The 26251-nt window shown below is 34.5% G+C and overlaps 1 protein-coding gene across 1 annotated transcript in view; it reads left to right on the top strand.

Moving 5' to 3' along the window:
* The window catches only part of Adam32 (ADAM metallopeptidase domain 32), a 159594-nt gene that overhangs the window by 86994 nt on the left and 46349 nt on the right, over positions 1-26251 (top strand). Inside the window, exons 10-12 of the mRNA XM_047549669.1 lie at positions 11633-11714; positions 22703-22839; positions 25741-25918. Coding sequence (XP_047405625.1) covers positions 11633-11714; positions 22703-22839; positions 25741-25918 — 397 coding nt within the window. The remainder of the gene's footprint in view (positions 1-11632; positions 11715-22702; positions 22840-25740; positions 25919-26251) is intronic.

Below are 26251 nucleotides of genomic sequence, written 5' to 3'. Positions count from 1 at the left end.
GAAAGAGCCTACAGAGTGGGAGAAAATCTTTGCCAATCATACTTCAGATAGAGCGCTAATCTCCAGAATCTATAAAGAACTCAAAAAACTCTACACCAAGAATGTAAATAATCCAATTGACAAATGGGCTAAGGAAATGAATAGACACTTCACAGAAGAAGATGTACAAGCAATCAACAAACATATGGAAAAATGTTCAACATCTCTAGTAATAAGAGAAATGCAAATCAAAACCACCCTAAGATTCCATCTCACCCCAATTAGAATGGCAATTATCAAGAATACAAGCAACAACAGGTGTTGGCGAGGATGTGGGGAGAAAGGTACACTCTTACATTGCTGGTGGGGCTGCAAATTAGTGCAGCCACTCTGGAAAGCAGTGTGGAGATTCCTTAGAAAACTTGGAATGGAAACACCATTTGACCCAGCTATCCCACTCCTTGGCCTATACCCAAAGGACTTAAAATCAGCATATTACAGAGATACAGCCACATCAATGCTCATAGCTGCTCAGTTCACAATAGCCAGATTGTGGAACCAACCTAGATGTCCTTCAATTGATGAATGGATAAAGAAAATGTGGTATATATATACAATGGAATATTACTCAGCCATAAAGAATGATAAAATTATGGCATTTGCAGGCAAATGGATGAAACTGGAGAATATCATGCTAAGTGAGATAAGCCAATCTCAAAAAACCAAAGGAAGAATGATATCGCTAATAAGTGGATGATGACACATAATGGGGGTGGGAAGGGTTAGTGTTGGGGTTGGAGTTGGGTTTAGGGAGGGGCCAGGAATGGAGGAAGGAAGGACTGTATAGATGGAGGGGAAGGGTGGGAGGGGAGGGGGGGAAGGGAAAAAATGGCAGAATGAATCAAACAACATTACCCTATGTAAATTTATGATTACACAAATGGTATGCCTTTACGCCATGTACAAATAGAGAAACAACATGTATCCCATTTGTTTACAATAAAAAGAAAAAAAAAAAAAAAATACCAGGAAAAATATAGACCATTTCACACAAGAATCTGAAATAATTCATCATCAGCTGACTTACAGCATAAGAAACTTGTAAAAAAAATTCCCTAGGAAGAAGGTAATGATATATGAAGGAATGAAGAACACCAGAAATGGTAAGTTTTTTTGATAATTGTAAAATGGTTTTTATTATTTAGCATCATTTTCAAAGATAATTTTCTTCTCAAGGAAAAAGTAATAATGATATATTTTATGGACTTTAACAAATATAGAAGTAAAAATTAAGACAACAACAGTACAAGGACTGAGAGATGGGAAACAGAAATTGTTAGTGTTTTTTATTCAAATAATAACTTAAAGTTGTTATGTTAAAGGTAAATAGTGTAAATCCTAATGCCACCATGAAAAAGTATATAAGTAAGACAAATAATAAACAAATGAAGGAGGTGAGAGTCATAAAAATATACATAAACAAAAGTAGGGCATAAAAGAGGGAACAAAAAGAAGGGATAAATTGAAAAAATTGAAATAATCCCATTATTTATATGTAGCCTAAACAGAATAAAATTAAAATTTGAAATACTGAATTTAAACAGTAAGACCTCACTATATTTTTCTTATATAAGCTGCATTTAAAAATAATAAAATTATAACAAAACATATACCATGAAAATAGAGTCATTTATCCCAGGAATATGATTGATTTAAAATTGAATATCAATGAATATAATCCAACCTACCAGCCCACTACAAAATACAAACCATACAATCATCTCAGTTTATACAGATAATGCATTTGACACAACCCAACACTCATTTCATGTTTAAAAACTTACAACAAACTAGGAATAGAACAGTTTGTTTAGTCTGATAAAGGTCCTGTACAAATACCCTACTATTAGCAACATGGTTAAATGGTTAAAAAAAATTGAATGTTATGACTCAGAACAAGACAAGGATATTTGATTTTACCATTTGTATTCAGAAAGACTCTAGAGGTTTTAGCCTGTTCAATAAGACAAGAAAATAAAATAAAAAGAATTAGAATTAGAAATGAAAGAATAAAATTTGCTGCTTATGCAGATTGTGATTGTCTATCTAAAAAACTCAGTCTACAAAAATCTACTATAGGTAATAGATGAGTTTAGGAAGTTTGCTTATTTCAAAGTTAGCATTCAAAAATCTTATTTTTATATTGTAGCAATAACATATTTGTGAATTAAACTATATGTAGTAGCACTAAAGACATGAAATACTGATGATATAAAGCTGAAGCAATTTGGAAAAGATTTGTATACCAAAAAGTATAAAATACCAATTAAAGAAATCAAAGAAGACCTAAGTAAATGGAGAGATATACTGTGCTTTTCTTTTGGATTAGAGATTTTAGCAATATTAAGAGGAATACATTCTATGGAGTTCCAATAAACAGCCCAGCAATATATTTTGTAAGTGTTGAGAAGGTGTTTCTAAAATTTATACAAAAACCCAAAAAGGGATAGTTAAAGCAGTTTTCAAAAAGAACAAATCTTGGGATTACAATGCTATTTTATTTAAATAGTTTTTACGAAGCTATAGTAGTCAAGGCAATGTGGTATAGAGAAGAGGATAGACCAGAACTAGATATATACATACAAGGTCAAACAATATTTTACACAAGTTAAAAAAAAAAACAATTAGATGAAGATATAAAGATATAAAAATGGACTGGGGATATAGTCAGTTGGTAGAGTGCTTGCCTTGCAAGCATAAGGCCCTGGGTTTAAATCCCCAGCACCGCAAAAAAAAAAAAAAAAAAAGAGAAACCAAAGATATAAAGATAGCATACATTTCCCAATAATTGCTACTAAATAATTAATCATTTATCTGAAAAAAATGAACCTCCTACATATCTCATGGCACATACGTTAATTAACCCAAAATGAGTAATAAATACAAATATAATTTAAATGATGAAATTTTAGAAAAAACAATGTAGATCTATGTTCGTAAACTTTTTTCTAGGCACAACACCAAATACATCATTCACAAAGTAAGAAAAATCCTTAAGTTCATCAAATTTTTCCTTTCTGAGTAATATTGCCAAGATAGTGAAAAGCTAGAGTAATGTTAGCCAGAGGAGAGAATATGGGATTCTTCAGCTTTAGTCATCCACACACAGAAACCCATAGAGCAACTATCCCCATGCAGTGTTAACCTGAATACCCCAGGATGTGTGTCTGAGGCTAATACACCTGCTTGGGATCACAGAACTGAGAAAAGTCACAATTATATGGTAAGAGCAAGAGTTATGTTTGACTTGCCACCCTTCTTCAAGATGACTTAGCAGCACTCCCTTAGACTCACAGTTCTGTAGTTAGAATAGGGAATTGGAGGTAAATACTCAGTTTCTCCACCAATCCAGGGCTCACCTCAGTCTCATCCCACCAGAAATCTTGGGAGACCAGACAGGACTAGGCCACCAAAAGTCAGTTCCAAAAAACAAGGACAGGACAGGGCTCACAACAAAGAGCATGCAAATCTTGATGCTCAACATTCTGGCCAACAGAGGTGCCACAGCAGAGAAAGCAACCAAGGACACCATGCTTCAGGAAACAGTCGCCCGTAGAACCAAAGCAACTGTGGGTTCTGTGACCACTGGTGTTTTGATCCTGTAGGTAGGATTTCAAGTGAGTCACACATATTTTCAGGCAGGAGTTTATTAGAAAAATGGAGAATACTGATGTTCAGGAGAGATGTCAGGGAATACTGATGTTCAGATGATGTCAGGGAGGGTGACGTGGACCTTACAGAGTTGAGATTTAAAAAGGCTGAACTTGGAAGCCCTCCCTCCTCTGAAACTGGAAGATGCAGATGATGGATGCAGGTGATGGCTCCAGAAAGTCCTGGTCCCTTTGACATGATAAGAAAGGCTCCCTGGACTTGGAAGGTCAGAACATTTGAAATTCCTGGAAGTGAAAAACTGTTTGAAACCTGTGGAATTTTGTCTTTTGTTCTAATGCATCCCTTCCCTTTTCGAAAAGCTTTCTTCCTCCCAGAGAGTTTGGAGATGGAACTTTTGAAACAATGACTATTTATTTTTTCATCTTTCTTCAAAGTTGATTTGGAATAAAACCCCATTCCTACCAATTTGACTTTGAATATGTCTGGAGCAGAGGGTATTGTGGCTTAGCTTGCTTACTCCTCAGGCCTGTATTTGAACTGCCTGGTAATTGTTTCTTTTGTTTCTGCCTCCTTGGCTAAAATTCTCTTTTATCCCTAGTCTATGAATTCCCTTTGATGCATGTGCCTGATTTCCTCCTGTAAGTTATTACCCTTTACTGTCCTTCCTCTTGTCCATCTGCTCATAACTGACTGATTTGCCTAACAAATTCTAGAGATTCAGAAGAAAACTATTCGATCTAATAAATGATCTCAGTAAACTTGCAGGATACAAAATCTACATACAAAAACTAGTATCATTTTTGTATACTAGAAGTGAACTAGCTGAACAAGAAATCTGGAAAGCTATTTAATTTACAATAGCTTCAAGAAAAATAAAATACTTAGGAGTAAATGTAACAAAATGGTGGAAGATATCTACACCTAAAACTAAAAAGCATTGTTAAAAGAAATTGAAGAAGACAAAAATAAATAGAAATTTACCCATGTTAATTAATTGAAAGAATAAATGTTGTTGTGTCATGCTACCTAAAGTGATCTATGGAATCCCTAACAAAATGCCACAAGAACAGTCCTGATATTTCTACGAATGACAAAAGACCCCAAATGGCCAATAGTGATCCAAAAGAACAAAACTCGAGGCATCACAAGTCAGTAGTGACCCAAAAGAACAAAGTTGGAGCCACTGCTAACTCATTTTAAAATATAACACAAAACTGTTTGATTTAAACAGCATGGGTGGCTCTAAGATGGTGGAATGGAGGACACAGGACTCTAAGAATGAGTTAAACTTGCAGTTTTGTAGTAGGGAAACAAGGAAAAAAAGAGGGAGGTAACTCAGTGTGCTAATACCCAGAAGAAAACAAAAAAATAATGGTTTTTAGAATAGGGAAAAAAAAAAATGGCAACCGATGATGACATTGTCATTCATGTGTGGCTCAGTAAGGGAGGGGAAGGACTCCTCAGTCAAGAGGACACTTTCCCACTGGGCTTAACAAAAACAGATGTTACTTCACATGTCCTCAATGGGAGCAGATAATACATTCAGAAAAGTTGGGCTGTGCTTCTTGGGTCGAAAACCTGGGAGTCCCTGGCTGGAGAGAGAACAGGTAATGCCTAACACAGGTAGTTAACGCTCCCTAGCAGAGCTGGTGGAAGCTGTCAAAGCACCGACATCTTGAAGGGACTCATTGATCCGACTGGAATTCTTTCATATTGTCAGTTGTTGTTTTTCGGAAATTACTATTTTGTCCATTGATTTCACTTTCACCTTTTTTTTTTTTTTTTTTTTTTTTTTTTTGTCCTGTACTTAGTATACTTAGCTTGCTGAATACCTAAGGCCAAACAATCATTATATGTTTCTATGGATCAATGAGCAATCAAACCCACCCCCAATCTGAGAATAGAAGAGAGACTGGGACCCTGTTGTAGCTCTGCAGAGAGGAGAAGAATGGGTGCCTTCATCTGAAATTGGTATATTGGTCTGTGGACTACAGAGTGGAGGACAGGTGTCAGGGATCTGGGCCTGGGAAGATCAGACAGAAAGTCCCAATTCCCCAGACCCCAAGCATAGCACATAGACAGGGACTCTAGGAATGAGAGGTACAATTCAAGACAGGTCAGTCTATAGATGAAGCAGACAAAGGAGCTGGCTAATTTTCCCAACAGAATTCACTCTCACCTCAAGGCATAACATCAAAGCCATTGTGAAAGAGGAAAGCGGTTTACCTCCAACCCCTTCCAGAAGGTTCATAGGCAAGAAGGGGTTCAGTTTTGCATACACACTCATCTAACAAATTTGTCTGTTTGAATCAGAGCTGAAATCAAAGGACATATTTACATTTTAACATCTTCCTTACACCTGTCAAACAACAAATACAAAAGACTTTTTCAAAAACCTCAGCAAAAATTAACATGAATCTCTGAATTATAATTAGTGCATGAACTTGATACTAATACCTAATCTTTCTTCTATGTAACTAATCTACATCAAACTCATCTTCTGAAGCCACTGTACTCTTCCCATTTTAACCTCTGCTTCCCCTCCCTCCCACACCCTTTTCCTTCCAAATGTCTAATTTCTTTCCTTTTCTCTATTTTCTTTATTATTAGTATATAATTACTAATGTGTAAACCTTGCTATATTATATTACTCCTCATCCATGTTCCTCCTGGGTTAATACAATTACAGAGATCGTTAGTCATTAGCTACAGAATATAGGTTGATATAGGATTACTTTTAAATTACTACTGCTAATTTCGGCACTCCATTCAAAGAGGTATTGGAGGTTGAAAGTAACACTTGGATTATGTTCAGTCTATGTTATATTGAGTCTACATGATGTACTGAAAGCATAGGACTTATTAGTAAAATGTTAACAACTCACCAGAGATTCACTCCTAAAAGAGGAAGAAGAATCTAACGCAACACGAGAAAACAGGCAAACAAGCTCCCTCTACAATTTATAGTTCTCAGTCTTGGGAACTCACATATAAGGAAAGGAATGAAACTCCAGAAGACAATAAAAATTAATGGTTGTAATGATTAATAATCTAAAAGAGTAAGGAATGAATTAAGAGAGAAAATATAGGAGGTGAAAGACTATTTCTGCTTTCTTTTTAAAAAAATTTTTGGTACCAGGGATTGAACCCAGAGGCACTTAACCACTGAACCATATCCCCAGCCTATTTTTGTTTTTTATTTTGAGAAAGGGTCTTGCTAAGTTACTGAGCGACTCATTAGTTGCTGAGGCTGACTTTGAACTAGAGACTCTCCTGCCTCAGCCTCTTGAGCCACTGGGATTATAGGTGTGCACCACTGCAATGAGCTGAAAGTCTATTTCAATAAAGAGATAAAGATAATGAGAAGAAATCAACTGAGAACTCCTAGAAATGTAAGAAACAATAAATAAAAAAGTCAGTTGAAAGTATCATTGACAGATTAGTTTATGTACAATACAAAACTTCAGATCTCAAAGACAGTGTATATAAACTTGAACACTCATAAACTTAGAGAAAAGAAAAAAAAAAAAGAGAGACAATAATTGACTTTACAAGAACAGTGGGACAACATTAAGAGACCAAAACAAAAGAGTTATTGGAATTTAAGGGGCTATGGAGATACAGGTTAATGACACTGATAACATTTTTAATGAAATATTTAAAATTTTCAATTTTTATTTTATTTTTTAAATAAGAAAAATTTTCAAACCTTAGGAATGAGATGGGCATCCACACACAGTGGCATATAGAAACTCAAATGGAAAAAATAAAAAAGAAACTTTTCAAAACATATTATAATGAAAAATGCCCAATAGAGAATAAAGATAGAATTTTAAAATCTGCAAGAGAAAAATGTCAGGTCAGTTAGAAATAAACCAATAAGACTCACTTCTGACTTCTCAACTCAGACTCAAATCTGGTAGGGCTTAGAATGGCATAATTCAAGCTCTGAAAGGAAACAATCACCAACCAAGATTGTTAGATTCAGTAAAGCTATCAATCAATTGAAGAGGAAGTAAAAACTTTCCACAATAACTATAAAGTACAAGAATTCATGACCATTAGGCCAGCACTACTGAAGAACTCAAAAAACTAACCCAAGCTCCTGAATACACAAAGCTCATTAGAAGAACCCAAACAGACAAAGGTCACTAGAAGAGCAAATGAAAATTAAAACCTAAATTAAATCTATGAAACTAACCAAATGACAGAAAGTAATAAATATTTATCCATAATAACTCTGAATATAAGTAGTCTCAACCCTCCAATTAAAAGTCATAGCCTTGCAGAGTGGATTAAAAACTATGTGCTGTTTACAAGAGATTTACCCACTCATCCACAAGTTGAAAGTAAAAGAATGGAAAAAGACATTCTATGCAAATGGAATCCAAATCAAGCAGAAGTAGATAGTCTTATATCTGAAAAAGCAGATTTTAAGCAAGAATTAAGCAGAAGAAACAAGAAAGAGCTCTACCTACTGCTAAAGGGAATAATTCAACAAGAAAATATGATAGTAAATATGTATACCCCAAATGTCAGAGCACCTAATTGCATAAAGCAAACACTTCTTGACATTAAGTCTCAGGTGAACTCTAGTAAAATAATATTGGTGATTTCAACGCATACCTCTCACCAAGAGATAAGTCATCCAGATACAAAGTCAGTAAAGACTTCAGACCTAAGCATTCTATATATCAAATGGGCTTGATTAACAACTGAGTTCACTTTTTAGTAGCACAGGAACCTTCTCCAAAACAGATTACAATGAAATGAGGTTAGAAGTCAACAGCAAGAAAAATAACTGAAACCACATATATGAGGAGGACATTAAATAATACTAATTTGAATGAGAAATTGGTCATAGAAGAAATGAGAGGAGAAATGAAAGTTTCAGAATCAAAGAAGAATAGTAATACAACATATCAAAATTTCTGGGACGCTATGAAGGCAGTTCTAAGAGGAAAGTTGATAACATTTAGTGCCTACATTTAAAAAAAAAAAAGATCCCTAGAAGCAGGGACAAACTATTCCAAAACCAGTAGAAGATAGGAAATAACGCAAGAGCTATCCTTAATGAAAAGATAAACAAGATCAATAAATCCTTAGTCGAACTTAACAGAGAAGACTCAAATCAACAAAATAAGAGATGAAAAAGGAGATATCACCACAGACATTTCTGAAATCCAGAGGATCATTAGAGATTATTTTGAAAACTTATATTCCAATAAACTTGAAAATCTAGATGATGTTGACAAACTTCTAGACATATAGACCTGTCCAAATTGAACCAGAGGATACAGAAAACCTAAACAGATTAATATTAATCAATGGGTGATTTGGAAATCTGGTTCCCAGGGGTGAATATGGGTTGATGGGGCCACACAGCTGGTTTACGAGCCAGGGCATCTGAACTGTTGGGGGTTACCATCCTGCTGTTTTATAGGACCCCAGGTGTGATGACTTTGGGGTCCTATAACAATGGGGGAGAGCACAATGTTGACTACCTTCTTTCTGTGGTACAATGTGGATTCACTGGAAACACCCTAAAGTTGGTGTGGAGACTTTGAAAGCTCTAGGTTTTTCTAGCAGCAAGAACTTCAGGTGTCCTTAGCATGACTAAGCATTCTATATACCAAATGGGGACCTTATTTGTATTTTTTCCTGCTGAGTGAAGTGCCTCTTGGCTCAGAATAGCCCGTGATTGGAGAGATGGGATGATAGATATTTTGTACTTAGCTACTTTTCAATGAGTACATTGTGTATCTCTGCTCTGCAACATCTCTGCCACATTCCCATGGCACTCTACCAGAATAGTTGTGGTGTTTTCTTTGTTTTGGGCTTTTTATTGTGGAGTGAAATTCACCAGGTACCTGAACTCAGTCATTTTGCTGACATTACTATATGCACTAATTTTTGTAAGTGAAATTCACAAAAAAGAATTTATTCCATTAGAAATATACAAATTATGCTACAATCATTCTGCTTAAACATAGTACCACTTTTTGATATCTCAATGTTATTTTACTGAAGAAGCATTTCACATATCTACAATGAGTAATGTTCTGGAATAGATATTATGAAAATAGAATGATTAACAGAAATTCATTATGATCTCTGTTCTCCAGAAGCTTACAATCTGGTTTGAGTAAATCCTATAGTAGGCATGATGGACATAGTTAAATTAATGTTGGTGCATTATATCTTCTTGTTTACAATTTATAGTGGGGGAGGAGAGAGAGAGAGAGAGAGAGAGAGAGAGAGAGAGAGAGAGAGAGAGAGAGAGAGAGAGAGAGAGAATATAGAAAGATCAAGTTAAATGCTTAGTGGAAGTTTGAAGGCAGAGTTGGGATTGTTTAAATTGGGTAGGCAGAGAGAAAAGGTGGAAGAGTACTCCAGGTTTTAAAAACAATGAAAAAATTATGTAGTTCTTTCAGAGTATGCAATTTATAGTTAGATATGGGGGTGGGGAACCGCAGAAGAAGTGAAAGGAATAAATGAAACAGTAGATCTTTTTTATTAATAGATCAAATTTGGCCCGTGGAGTTCCATTTCTTTAAATTTTATTTTTTAGTTGTAGATGGGTACAATGCTTTTATTTTTTTAATTGGGTTATTTTTATGTGGTGCTGAAGATTGAACCCAGTGCCCCACACTTGCTAGGCAAGTGCTCTACACTGAGCTTCACCCCTAGCCCTGCAACAGTAGATCTTGATAATAGATTTGACATGCAGTGGGCACATCAAAGGGTGGCAGTATGAAGTAAAAAGTAACTATTGATCTCATCGTAAGGGTGTATAGTTTTAGTGGAAATCTTAAGACTTATGAAGAGATGGATTTGTTAAAGTATCTTTTGGAGGAACTACTTTGGCTGAAGAAAAATGTAATAAGTTTACCATGAAATGCAAAATTAAACTTGGGCATTAGGGATAAATACTTAAAAATGAGTGCTTGGAGGGTTGGGTAGATATAAAACACATCAGAGAGATGGAATAGAGGTAGCAAAGGGATGAAACGGAGTTGCAAAGAGCAACTGAGAGAAAAGAACTGAGTGCCAAACTTCTTTACTCATCCTGTCATATATATGTGGGTGGAAACTCTAAAGACAGCAGAATATATTTGGAGCATCTATGTCTTAGTGGTTGAGAATATGCCTCTGGACTCAGACTTTTAAGTCCAAATCCTTTGGTAGTACTTAATCATGCCACCTGTAGAGAGCTACTTTTCCCATCAGATGTTTAATGTAGATAAAAATATTATCTATTTCGGTGGTTTGTTTTGAATAGCAAGTGGAATAATTCATGTAAAGAACTTAGAATAATGTTTTTATTGTATGATCATTACATGGATTCTTCCCCCAAATTGAATAATTATGTTTAGTTGTGAAATAATATAGTCATTCCTATGAGAAACTGTTGAAATTTTCTACATAAGAGTGATACATTTTTATCCATACATTAAAACTTTTTGTCATTGTCAATCAAGAAAATTTTTTGGTCATATTTGAACCAGAGATTTGGTAATTCCTTTTTTTTTTTTTTTTGATACCAGGGATTGAATTCAGGGGCATTCGACCACTGAGCCACATCCAGCCCTATTTTGTATTTTATTTAGAGACAGAGTCTCACTGAGTTGCTTAGCACCTCACAGTAGCTGAGGCTGGCTTTGAACTTGAGATCCTCCTGCCTCAGTCTCCAGAGCTGCGGGGATTATAGGCATACGCCGGCTAGATTTGGTAATCTTAACCAAATGTGATGAGCACAGTAAAGAACTAAAAACCCATTATCTGTTGCATATGTTTTAAAAATTAAGAGTATTTAGTCCAATTTAGCTAAGTATATGTTCAAAATTTGAAACAATTAATACACTGAAAGACTGTACTTCACTTGCTATAGACTAGGATTTTATAAACTACAGTTAAGTAAGCAGGAAGATTCACGTTTAAGTCACTCATTAAAATTATAAATGTATATTTATTTATTTAGTTATAGGGATTATTCAAGTTATGTGGGAGCAACATTTCCTGGAAAGATGTGTATTACTCCTTATTCTGCGGGAATTATACTGGTATGTAATAATTTAATCTTTAAAAAAATTAACACATCAAAAATTATCCAGAATGATAGCATATATTTTATGCAGTTTACATTTAGAAACTGCATTTGTTTTCTATCACTATTAAAATTTTGAAGTGTGTGGAAGAAAGAATATTTTGTAGAACAAGGCACATATTGCAATTAGCAATATTTAGAGTTAAAGTGAGGATAAAAATATCCTCAACATATAGGGAACATATGCATTCCTCAACATATAGGGAAGTGTATCATGAAAAAAATATCCATCGATAAGGATGTTTCTATAACCTAGATAATTTCTTTTCTTATTGACATAAAATTAGATAAATATTACCATAGATAAAATGGGTTAAAAATCAAAAGAAACAAATAAAAACTTAAATAAAAATCATTAAAAATGTTTCAAACTTCCTAAAGACAGCATTTAAAAGAAATACCTATGTATATTTTAAATATTTATAGTATATATAAATGTGTCCTATATGTGAATCACTGGTGAAATCAAATGCATTATTGAAGGGCATCTAGCTCTCTTAGCTATTTTCCTATACCACTAATTCTTTGGAAGACAAACTTAAGTCCTATGTATTTTTAAAAATTACATACAGTTTATGTTAATCATGTAAAACATGTTATATTTGGGAACATATAAGAAAATTTATATAATCTGTCATTTTACCATGTAGGCAGAGATAACCGCTATTCATATTTGAGTGATATACACCTTGCTATGTTTTTCTGTTTTCTCTCTATATATTCTTTTTTAAAAAGGAAATTGACAGCACAAATTTTTATTTCTGATATTTGTTTTTATGGAAGTAATGCATACACATGGTAATTTTCTTTAAAAAAAAACTGTAAGTATACAGAGCAAGAACAGGTAGTGAAACTCTGTCCTTTATACCTTCCATGTAGTCCTATTTAAGAATTTAAGAGACTCCTGAAGATGGCGGATTACAGGCACTCAGCACTGCTCCAAACAGGTGTGCAGCTGCATGTTGAGGTAGGGGGGCTATAGGAAGGTGCTGGAGTGCAATAATATAGAGAGTCAGTGATCAGGTGAAACCCAGAAATATTGGGTTTAAGAATGATAAGAGAGATCTCACCAATACTGAACTTGGCAGGGGAGGGGAAGAACCCCTTTAGTGGGTTGAAAGAGATTCTCAGCAAACTCTCTAAATGCAGAGTCTGCCACCAAGCAACTTACATAGTGTGAGAAACAGGAGACCTGGTACCAGTATAGTGAGCTAGTATGGGAGAAGAGGTTCCCTCCACTTCCCAAAAGATTTATATTGCTTCATAATAGGGAGCCATCTTTAGAAGGGTCTTAATGTCTGAGCTTACTGAATGGAGACTGAGAAAATAAAGTTAAAGACAAAAATGGAGGCATTATAACAGATACCACTGAAAACTTTGGAGTATTAGGGAATACTTGGAAACATTATATGCTAAATATATTGGAAAATATAGAGAAATGGACAAAATTTTGAAATATGTGATCTACCAAAACTGAACCAAGATGATGTAAAAACTGTAAAAATTGAAGTAGTGGGGCTGGGTTTGTGGCTCAGTGGTAGAGTGCTTGCCTCGCACGTGTGAGGCACTGGGTTAGATCCTCAGTACTCCATATAAATAAATGAATAAAATAAAGGTCTATCAACATCTAAAAAAAAAAAAAAATTGAAGCAGTAATGAAATTTCTCCAAACAAAGAAAAGTTGAGGATAAGAGGAATTCAATGCAGAATCTTGCCAGACATTTTAAGAATTAGTAACAATGTACCTCAAACTATTTCATAAAATATAAAGGGAAGACATTCTTACAAACTCATTTAATGAGGCTAACATTATCCTACAACCAAAACCTGAAAATAATGAAAGCAAAACAAGAACGGTAAACCAATAAACTTGGTGAATACAGATGCAAAAGTCCTTAATAAAACACTCACAAATTGAATTCAGCATCACATTCATTAAGAAGATCATATACCATGTCAAATCACTTTTATTTCAGGAATGGAAGGTTGGTTCAATGTATACAAATCAATAAATTTAATATGCACATAAATAGAATGAAGGACAAAAATCATATTATCTTAATAGATGCAGAAAAATTCTTTCATAAAGTCAACATTCCTTCATGATAAAAGCCCAGATAAAGTGAGTATAGGAGGATCATAACTCAATGGAGACTAATACAATAAACTTAATACCCACATCATACTGACTGTTAAAACTGAAAGCATAGCCCTGAAAAATGATCCACAGATTTAATGCAATGCCATCAAAATACCTATAACATTCTTTGCAGAACTAGTAAAAATAATCCAAAAATTCATATGGGAATATAAAAGACCTAGAATTGCCAAAGCTATTCTGAGCAAAAACAATAATGCTTGAGGCATCACTGTACCCAATTTCAAAAAAATACTATGGAGCCATTGTTAACAAAACAACATGGTATTGGCATAAAATATGTAGACCAATGAAACAGAGGAGAGGACCTAGAAATAAACCCACACATCTACAGTCATCTGATTCTTGACTAAAGAGCAAAAGCATACATTGGATAAAAACCTCTGACAAAATGGTGCTGAGAAAATTGGTCAAACACCTGTAGAAGATCTAAACTAGATCCCTATCTTTCACCCTGTACAAAAATTAACCAAATGGATTAAACACCTTAAAGAAGACCTGAAACTTTGAAACTACTAGAGTAAAACATATGGAAAATGCTTCACAATGTTGACACAGGCAAAGAGTTCCTGAATAGTATTCCAATAGCTCAAGAAATAATAGTAAGAATTGACAAATGCAGTACATCATATTAAAAAGCTACTGCATAGCAAAGAAAATGATCAACAGAGTGAAGAGACAGTGTATAGAAGGGGAGAGAAAATCTTTGTCAGCTATTTATCTAATGGAGGACTAATATGCAGAATATAGGAGAGATCAAAGATGGCAGATTAGAGGAGCAGTGCACTTTCCAGTTGCTCCATGGCTTGGAATTCCAGCAGCAAGGATTACTGCTTCTTAGTAAGGTGAGTGACAGTGGAAATTCACTGAAATTCAGTATCAGTCAGAAATCATAGAGACACAAAAATGTGTGGGCTTTGAGCAGTATGAGAAAGAGTACTATGGAACTTAACCAGACGGAATGGGTAACACAGGCAAGAAGAGAGAAACACAGGGAAAAAATTTGACACAGGAAAACTTGTGGAATAGAGTGGGCTGGGGAGATAGCTCAGTTGGTAGAGTGCTTGCCTTGTAAGCCCAAAGCCCTGGGTTCAATCCCCAGCACTGCAAAAAAAAAAAAACAACTTGTGGAATAGAGAAGCACTCTGAATGTGGCTAAATCAGAGGCTGTCTAGGGAGCTGGTGTTTGAAAAGTGCTTTGTGTTTTTTTGCCTTGTCAGCAGAGAACTAAGGTGGGGAGCCATCTTGAAACCACCATGCTGGGTCTTGCTACTGCAGGAGTCCAGGAGATCATAGCAAGCATTGCCACACTGTCCTGACAAGTTCCTGCCATATGGTCTAAAGCATGCTTGGAAGGGCACAATTGAAATGGGTATAGTAAGGATTGTGTCCAAGGGAATTAGATTGAGATATGGAGGGGAGTGTGGCTCATTTTCCCTTTGGATCTTGGGGCTAGCAACACCTTCTGGGGAGGTTACAGAAGGCAGACAGATGGGCATAACTACATCTTGGTACTGATTCTGGGAGGACCACATTCATGGGCAGTGGACTATGCAAGACCTGTGGAGGGTTGCTTACCTCCCTGTGAGTGGAGTTCTCAGGAGGGCCCTGAGATCCAGTAAAGATCTCTTTTGAACAGATTCGACTCAACAAATTCCAAAGATCTGGTTGTAACTAAACCCCAGCCACTCAAACTTCCCATTTAGAACTCTGTATCAGCTCCACCCTGCTTTGTCCAGACAAAACTTATGTTGACAGTACTTCCCATTTGATCCTATCTTATACCAGTGAGAAGGGATGCTGAGACCTATTAAAACCAGCTTTGGTTCCAGGCCACTTGGGCTGGCAGCTTGGTGAACAACACAAAAGAAGAAGATTAAAAAAACAAAACAAAAACCAGTCCTTGCCTCATCTTAGGGGTACATGGTTCAAGAAGAAAGAAAAGGGCAGCCTGAACATTCATTCTTATTAACAGTTTTGACCATCTCAGCAGATATTATCCCTTCATTCTTTCTATGTTCTTGATATGCTGATTGGTTTGTGAAGACACATACACGCACACACACACACAGAAAACAAAGCAAAATTACAAAAGGGGGAAAAAGTGATAAAAATGAAATGTATGTAATGATAAATATTTATTATACATATTTTCATACACATATGTGTATATATATATGATATATGTATATATTATATTTTTATCATTTTTCACCCATTTGTGATTTTTACTTTGTTTTATATTTTGAGGGTTAGTGTTTTTGGTTTGTTTTGATTTTTTGGTATGTTTTAATTTTCATTTATCTTGTTATCCTTTATCTTCTTTCATCTTTCTTCTCCCTCTAATGGCCAAATTCTCTTGTTCTCTCTTTTTCTCTTTATTTGTTTTGCTTCTTTTAGTTTTTTTATCCTCCTCCTTCATAGCCATAACTTAAAAAGGTAGATGTCTCTTCTACTTTCCTTCTGTTCACTTCTTGAATATTTTAAACTTTTTTTGCCTTCCTAATCCATTTTCTTTTTAATGAACTATAGTTGTGCTTTTAGAATTATTTAATTTATACAATTTCTGCCCCCACCATTCATCTCATTGTGGCTTTTAGTACTGTAAATGGCATAGTTGACATCTGCCAATTACCTTGATACTAGATCTAGTTCAAGGTTGTTTACTGTTGTTGTTGTTAACAGCTGACTCCATCTTTCCTCTTTTTGTGGTAATTGATGTTGAAGATGTCATAGTAGGCACTAGGCATTTATTTTAATACTGTTTATTGTTTACTGCTGTTTGTTTCCCCTTTTTCTGAGAAGTGTTGGAAAATGACTGTGATACTCTGAGTTCACAAGGTGGAGACTTCTGATATTGAGCCATACCTGAAATCCAGTCAAGAGAGAGCACACCTTTATACCACAAAAAATAACCCCATTTAAGCTTTAACAATATTTCAACTTATAGAATACAGTATATTAAAAACACCCCAAATGATAAGCAGGCCCAAAGTTGGAATGGCTGGGTGGGGGTTCAAGTACTATTAATGGACATCTGCTACCACAGCAAAACAGAGAGAGGTTCTAAAATACTTCAGAGAAATTCACATTATTGAAGCACTTCTCAAAGATTGAATTAAATCAGTAATTATGCAATGGTAATCTGAGAGGCATTGGAGATTAAAATGAATGATTAAAATATGCTGAGCCTATACATTGAAGCTAAGATCTGTTGAAAGCACAGGAATTATTTAAAAACAATGGACAACTAAAGGACGCTCTTATAACAGAGGAAGAGGAATCTATCTCAACAGATGCACAAGTGTAAGACCCCAGAAAACATTAAAAAACAGGCAAATAAGGCTTCCTTCCAAATTTACAATCCCACAACAAAATAGCCAACATATATGGAAAGGAATAAATTCAAGGCAAAAACCACAAATATCAATTATTAGAATGATCAACAAACTAAAAAGAAGACCTAAAGAATGTGTTAAGGGAAAATGCAGGGGTGAAAGGCCATTTTAAAAAAGAGAGATTCTGAAAAGAAACCAATCAATGAAAACTCCTGGAAATGAAAGTCATAATAAATCAAATAAATATTCAGTTGAAAGTATCATCAACAGATTGTACTATGTAGTAAACAAAATTTCAGGCCTTAAAGACAGTGTATTTGTCTTCAAGTAGCAGTGAAATAATAAGTAGTAAAGAAATAAAAAGCCATGATTAGAACATAAATGAATACTGGGACAACATTCAGAGTTGTTGAAATGCAAGTGGGTATGAAGATACAGACTAATGGCATTAGGAATGTTTTCAGTGCAATAATAGCAGAAAAAAATCAAACTTTGGGAATGAGATGGACATCCACACACAGCAGTCAGGCAGAACTCCAAAGAGACAAAAATAAAAAGAGAACTTCTTTAAGACACATCATAATCAAAAGGCTTAACATAAAAGAGTATTAAAAGACTCAAGAAAAGATCATATTTAGAGGTAAACCAATAAGGCCCACCTCTGACTTATCAGATGGTAAAATCCAGCAGGACTTGAAATGATATAATCCAAGCTCTAAAATGAAACAATTTCCAAGCAAGTTTACTATATCCAGCAAAGCTAAAATTTTCCAGGATAAGGATAAACTAAAAGAATTCATGTCCACTAAACCAACACTACAGAAAATACTTTAAAAATGATACACACAGAAGAAATAAAAGCAACCCCCAGAGCTTCTGAATGGAAAAAGCTCAATAGAAGAGCAGTTAAGCAAATGACAAGTAAGACTGAATTTAATATATAAAACTAATCAAAATGACAGAAAATAACAAGTGTCTTTCCATAATTCCTTTCATTGTGAATGTTTTTAACTCTTCAATTAAAAGATATAAACTGGCATAGTGGATTAAAAATCAAAACCCAAATATGTGCTGTTTATAAGAGATTCATCTTATAGGCAAAGACAACCACATACTGAAAGTAAAAGAAAGGAAAAAGATATTCCATGCAAATGGAGTCTGAAAACAAGTAGAAGTAGTTTCTCTCATAGCTGACAAAGCAGACTTCAAGAAAGAACACTACATATTGATAAAGGGAAAAATTCAACAAGAAAAAATATGATAGTAAACTTTGCCCCAAATATTGGTGCACCTAATTGCATAAAAGAAATACTTTTTGATATTATGTCTTAGACAATACAGTAATATTGGGTGATTTGTACATACTCCTCTTACTAAGAGACAGGTCATCCAGATGTAAAATTGATACACTTCTGACCTAATTATAGCTATAAATCAAATGAACCATGATCACTAGCTACAGAATATTTCATCCAATGATAGCTGAATTCACTTTCTCTGCAGTATTTCTCAGAATTGCTGAATATGGCCTATTCTCCAAAATAGGTCATATTTTAGGTCATAAAACAAGTCTTAGTTAAGAGTTTATGAATTAGACTAGAAATGCTGCAACTGTTAGAAGAAAACATAAGGTCAATAGTCCAACATTAGTGTGCAGGCACTGACTTTCTTAATAAGACTCCCACAACTTAAGATATAAAATCAAGAATCAATAAGTGAGGTGGCATCAAATAAAAAACCTTCTGCACAGCAAAGAAAACAATTAGGAAGCATTGTGGAGAGATCTGCTTGATAGGAGCTGGTCTTTGGTTGAGGGATATGGCCATTTTACATGTAACTAAATACCCTGACCTCACTGGTCTCCTGCCTCCTTGTTGCTCCTTATTGAGCAAAACTAAAGGACAAGGAAGCCCATTGATGTATTCCATACAATTCAGTGTTCCATGGCACAGAGCAGGGTGGAGAAGGGTAGAAACAGAATCTATTCAGCACAGTCGCCTCATTTTGGCCTTCATCTGCTTTTTTGCTAAGAAGAAAAATGATCAACATGAACATAGTTCACCTGAAAGTGAGCTCCAACCCCCCACCCACCCCTGCAGCATTCTTTATATGTGATATTGGGAGATAAAAAGGAAACTATTTCCTTATTGTTCCCAGTTCCATCTCTGCTTGTGAATAATCAGAAATGCTTCTTTCTTTGCCCCACATTCTGCACTCCTCTTTTCTGCTTTAGGACCTTTAGCTTGATTGGGTTATTTGTCCTGTGGGATATGAGTCCTGTGGGATATGAGTCCTGGGGATATGAGTCCTTGGTAGTTTTTTCTTTGTTATGTTGGCACCAAAAAATAGTTCTATTTGGTGTCATTATATAGCACCAACAAAATTTCCTTCTAAATCTATCCTATGTAGGGATCCCTTTCTCTGCCTATCTATTCAGTGGCATAAAGGCCTAAAATGTCCATTGGACTCTCTTAAGTATTTAATTTAATGGGACCATGATTATGTTCCCTTGGTGAAAGAATTCTTCTCACAGGTACTAATATCCAAATATATAGAATTCAGGGTTCCCAAAACAGAAAATATGAATTGCTCAGTATTTTCTAAATTTTTTTTTTTTTTTGCGGTACTGGGGTTCGAACTCAGGGCCTTGTGCTTGCAAGGCAAGCACTCTACCAGCTGAGCTATCGCCCCAGCCCTAAATTTTTAATTTTTATTTTTTGATTTTATAGTTAAAGAGGCCACTCTCACCCTTGCCTCCTATATTCTCAGACTCATGCTGAATGGCTATGGGGGAGATGGCACCAAGTTTTGTCTGCTGATTTAGGATAATTTTAATGGCATCTTTCCCAGTTCTCTGGTGAATGAATGGTTCAATGTAATAAATCTATGTCCACTATGTTGGCTAATCCAATATAATGCTATAGTGAAGGCTCATGAAAAGCCTCCATTTCTGTACTCATGGTGTTTATATATACATTGACCTTTTGCATAAGCACTGAGGTGACCTGCTAACATATACTGAATAGATCTTGCTGACCTGATTTTTGAGAATATTCTCTGTAGTGGATATCTATGATAGAATATGAATATTTTAAGTCTTCATTTGTAGAAGTCCATCTACATATCTTTTCCTTAGACTTCCTTGGTACCTACAAATCTTTCCAAGACTCTAACCCATCAGTCAACCCATTATTAATTATCCATGACTGGGTACCTCAAACCATCTCTCCTCTTAAGCAACATGAACAGTTAATGTTTGAACTTAGGCCTACTTGGACCATTTTTTTTTTTTTTTGAGACAGTGTCTTACTACTTTGCTCAAGCTACCTTCAAACTTGAAATCCTTCTGTATTAGCCTTCCAGGTAGCAGTTATTGCAGGCATTAGCCACCAAGCTCAATTTCCACTTGGTCTTTTTAATAAGGCTTCAAAGTCTATTTCTGGCTGCTATTAGCATATCTTGCTGACATAGTCATAGATCAAGTCCATGATTTTACCTTCTGTTTTAACAATGACCATATGCTCACTGTCATAAAGAGGAACTGAGTTGTGGGAGAGGCAGCAAAAGGAGCATAGTACATTGGAAGTCTGAGACACCTGCTTGTGCAGCTTACTTATTCTTTCTAAACCTGTTCAATGAAGTGTTGCTGTGAACATTTTACATTATGGTTTGTGGATCAGATAATATCTATTTCATGATGAGACATTCAGGTCAAGGTTGCTTAATGTCTCATGGTCAAGTTTACCTTAACTTGAACAAGTTTTGATCCAGAATCTGTGATGGAATACCTGGATCATTGTTCAGAGAAACTTGTCCAAATATGGTGTATGTTGCCTTTGCTATCCAAATAAGGCCTTCAAGCATATAGTTCCATTTTATTATAGTGGGATACATAAAATACATAATGTTGTGTCTAATTTTACAAGGGTATCTTGATAAGTTGCAGACCACTACACCCAAATGCACTTAACTGCTGTGGTAGATTACTTTATTTCCTACTCTCCACAATGCATATATTTTACATGCATTTGTGATGCTTGCTATTTCCTGTACACCACAATACAGTGGGGTCAGAGATGGTTTGTGGGCTCTAAAGACAATCTGGGCTATATTATCACAGCAAGCAGAAGGGGAGAGTTGACATAGGCATAAGGCCAACTACAGCACTTACTGAGCCCCTGTGATTTCACCTTTAGTGAGTGAATGCAAACTACTTTTGATTGTTTTTGCTGCTGATGGATTAAAAGAACGGAATTACTTTGTCAGTTGCTGCATACCAGTTGCCAGAGACCATGTTGGTTTGCTCCAGTAAAGATACCATATTGCAAATCTCTACCAAATTAATTTTTGCATTTATTCTCCATTTTTCACTTGGCTTTTGTAAATAAGATGATGTTATATGTATCGGTAATCCTACAATTTCAAACTTTGATGATGATGCTAGTTTATGTAATGTCCCCAGGAATGCCATATTACTTTTGATTTATCATGTTGGGGGCATTTTGGGCCTTCCTATTGCCTTTCCCATCATAATAGCTCTCCCTTCATTTGTTAGGGATCAATATGCGAAAGGTCTCAAATTTCTGTTCCAGCCATAGTTCTGGAATTTAGAAAATAATAGTAGGCTATATCTGCAAGTTCTTTTGTATTCACTCTTAGATGGATTTGAAACCAGGTTCTATTGACCACTTGATCTCCTTAAGTCAGCATTTTTGCAAGTTGATCGAAAAATTTTATTATCACTATTGTCACATTAGCAATTAAATGCCTTGACTTACCTGACAAGTTTGCTTCCACCTATATCTTATTCTATGTCAACTGTGGTGTTAATTTGAGAAATCATGATGTCATTGCATACCATGAATTACCAGCATCTTATTTCTCCTGGGGAAGAAAGTTATCTGTGCACTGATTTGATGTGATCAGCCTAATCCAAGAATGCTGACTTGCATGTCTGTATCTGTTTTATGTGGCTCCTCCTGATACTAATCACTGTCAATGTGGGTCCTGGCGGGAAGGCAGAAAATACACTACATTGAGTAATTTTATTATTTGACCACTTCATGAGCTAGTAGGAGATCATGTAGACATCTAATCTTACATAAATACCAGAGTCGCTGTATGAAATTGAGTGAATTGAAGAATATGGTCTATATGGCCAAAAGTCTAATGAAAAAATTTCTCATCAGAAATAGCCCTTTTATATAGTTATGGTGCCTACTCTGTTAGGTGTTCAATTGTTACATTATAGTAAAGATTAGCATTGACTCAATATTCCTATATCTCAGTGAAATTTCTTAAGAGCTTTAGCATCTCTTCAGTCCAGGGAATCTTATCCTTAAATATTTGATCCAAAATACTAATGTTCAGAATTAGAAAAGTTTTACATTTTTTAACCCCTTTCAATGAAATGCCTTTCATTTAAATTTTCTTTGTTGTTTACTGTAGTATCCCAAGGGCATGACTTTGGATGCATTTTCAGTTATTTTTGCCCAAATGCTGGGACTCAGTCTGGGAATACCATATGATGATCCAATGAAATGTCGGTGTTCAGAAGTCATCTGTGCAATGAATTTAGAAGCCTTGTAAGTTATTAAAAGAGATTTATTTACTGGTTATATTTATTTTGTTTTAAATATAGTACTTATAGCTCAAATTAGCTATAAAGGGATCAAGTTCACTATAAAATATTAACATGTAACTTTAAATGTAAGAGTAGTATAAAATGAGGTATACTGAAAAAGACAATCAAGGATAGCAAATCCAATTAAAATATATATTACCAAGGGATTTTCCTTAGGATATGTATTGTATGAAAACTTTTAGTTAGGATCTTTATGTAGGTATAAGATGTTTTATGTAGGTCACTCAGAGTCTTGTATTAATGATAATGAAGATAATAAATGTTTACATTGTCCTTAATATGTGCTAGAGACTATTCTAAGAACTTTACATTTATTAATTTATTTGATTCTCATTATCACCCTAGAGTTAAGGTACTACTGTTTCTATGCTTATGCATGAGAAACTTGAGTTATAAAAAAGATAATTACCTATGATCAGATACCTAATTTGTGACCAACCTGAGTTTTGAATCAGTGCTAATAAATCTTCAGATTTGTATGGTACTTTGTGATATTTAAAATACCTTCATATATAGTCATCAATATCTCACAAATATCTTATGATTATCCTGCTTTTTAACAAAAATCCAAAAATGCCATATATGTATAGCATTGTTTGCATTTTCAAGACACATCTCATATATTACTTTGTCAGTTCTCAAAGAAGACATGGAGGTAAGACAAATATTATTTCCATGTGTTTTTTAAAAAAGATCCTGGGGTACAAAAAGCCTAAGTGAGAGTCCATTGGATACGTGGTTAATTAGTTGCCAAATCTTGACATATTTTATGAAAGCAATTAGTAAGGATCTTTAAAAATATATTATCAGACTACAACAAATTTTTTTTAAATCTTTAGGCAGAATTTTTATTTTTCTTTTAGACTAGTTTGATACAGAAACTACTATGCAAAGAATGAGAAGCCATTGTGAATAGCACCAATAATCTTCTATATGTTAATATAAGCCAGAGAGTTGAATTAGGTTCTTCACTTATTTGATAATATTGTATTCTCACAACAACCCCATGAGGTAGATGGGCATTATTTTCCCTATTTTTAGGTAAGAAAATTAAATAGTTTTGAATTAAAATTTTTCTTAAAGTTTCAATTTTGATGATACAATCAACAAAATTTAAAGTTTATAGTAAAATAACATATCACATTAGTATTTAAGGAAATATTTTATTGAATTATGTAATGTTAAAAAGTGAATTATTGGGTAAAAAACACCTGGATTTGAAGTTATAAATAATATTGTGATCAATGTCTCCTCATTCCCCTCCCCAGTTCTTGGTCCTTGGTAACCACCATTCTGCTCTGCTTTTTTGTACATAGACCTGGGTCCCCTATGCAAATATTCTAAAATCTGAAAAAACCCAAAATCTGAAATAACTTCTCTAGCTTTTTGGATAAGAGATACTCAACTTTCCTTTGCATATTACCTATATACATCCTTCTATATACTTCAGATCATCCCTAGATTAGTTGAAATACCCAACACAAAGTAATTGCTACATAAAACATTGTTGTACTGTGTTGTATAGGGAATAATTATAAATCACAATTCTGTACGTGTTCAATACAGACATGCTTTAACAATGCTTTCTACCTGAGGTTGATTGAATCTGAGGATGTGGAATCTACAATTCCACATATGCATTTGGAGGACTAACTGAACATACCACACTTTTTTTATCCATTTGTCCATTGCTGGACATTTAGGTTGACTTCATACCTTGGCTATGTTAAATTTGTACAGAGTGGAGACAATAGTTAATAAACTGCCAATACTTGAAATTGTCAAGAGCAGATTTTAAGTGTTCTTGCTATAGCAAAGAAGTGAGGGACATGTTAGTTTTATTTAAGCACTCCACAATTAATATATGTGACAAAATACCACATCGTACCTCTTAATCATATATATAATTTAAAAATCTGCAAATACTTATTCTTTGATTTACAAACTAACTTTTGAGGTTTTTAGAATCTCAGATCTATTTCAATTTCTTTAAAATGGGCATGAATTCTTTTAGTTTATCCTTATCCTGGAAAATTTTAACTTTGCTGGATATAGTAATCTTGCTTGGAAATTGTTTCATTTTAGAGCTTGGATTATATCATTTCATTTTTGTCTCTTTGGAGTTCTGCCTGACTGCTGTGTGTGGATGTCCATCTCATTCCCAAAGTTTGATTTTTTCTGCTATTATTGCACTGAAAACATTCCTAATGCCATTAGCCTGTATCTTCATACCCACTTCCATTTCAACAACTCTGAATGTTGTCCCAGTATTCATTTATGTTCTAATCATGGCTTTTTATTTCTTTACTACTTAATATTTCACTGCTACTCGAAGACAAATACACTGTCTATAAGGCCTGAAATTCTGTTGATAATACCAACTGCCTTGCATTGCAGATTTGTATTGTGCCTATATTGATTCATCATATGGAAGTATTCTCTAAAGTATCCTTGTAAGTGTTATGTAGAAAACTACATAAAATTTTGATAAATACACAGTTTCTTTGAGATCTTTGAGGAATTTCAGGACTAAGCACAGTATAATTTGTTTAATAAATTTTTTGTTAATTGGTTATCATTTTTATTTGGATCAATGTCTACTCAAGTCCTTTTCCTATATTTAAACTGACAATTTAAATTGCCTATTTTTTGATATGTACTTAATTTTAATAAAAACATATAGTCCAATGGAGTCACATGACGCCCTCACAAATAATTATGAACACTTATTATGGACACTTGTTGTTTCCTATTAAATTTAACATTTTGAATTTAACTCATATGCTATAGAATTGTGTTTTCAGAAGTATACTGACAATGACATTATATGGATCCCCTTTAGGCAATCCAGTGGTGTGAAGACTTTTAGCAATTGCAGTTTAAGAGCTTTTAAAAAATTCATTGAAAATGTGGGGGCCAAATGTCTTCAGAATAAACCTCAAATGCAGAAAAGTCCGAGACCAGTTTGTGGCAATGGCCAAGTGGAGGGAGAAGAAGCCTGCGATTGTGGTACTGCAGAAGTAAGTTCGATAACTAGAAACACTGATAAATAAATTTGTTATTTTAGTTAATCTCCTTTTTCATAAATGTTCTGTATCACAAATATGTCTGAGTATCATGTAGAATACTGACAGTAAGTGAATCAGGTTGAAGTACATATAAGAAAATACTGTCTAGGTTTTATAGGTTGAAAAATTTTGAACAAGTTTAAAAATGTAGTGCAAAATCTATTAATGATGGGTAAGGAGTTTAGAATGAGGTTTTGTATTCCAGACTAAATATGTGTTTCCAAATCTTTGCTTAAACTTCAGTTATTTTATAAATGTTTATTGAAGATTAATCTCTTAAAAGTA

This window comes from Sciurus carolinensis, chromosome 4 (genome assembly GCF_902686445.1).
Source record: "Sciurus carolinensis chromosome 4, mSciCar1.2, whole genome shotgun sequence".
Classification (NCBI taxonomy): Eukaryota; Metazoa; Chordata; class Mammalia; order Rodentia; family Sciuridae; genus Sciurus; species Sciurus carolinensis.
The sequence above is the reverse complement of the archived record's forward strand: the minus strand, read 5'-3'. Positions and strand labels throughout refer to the sequence as shown.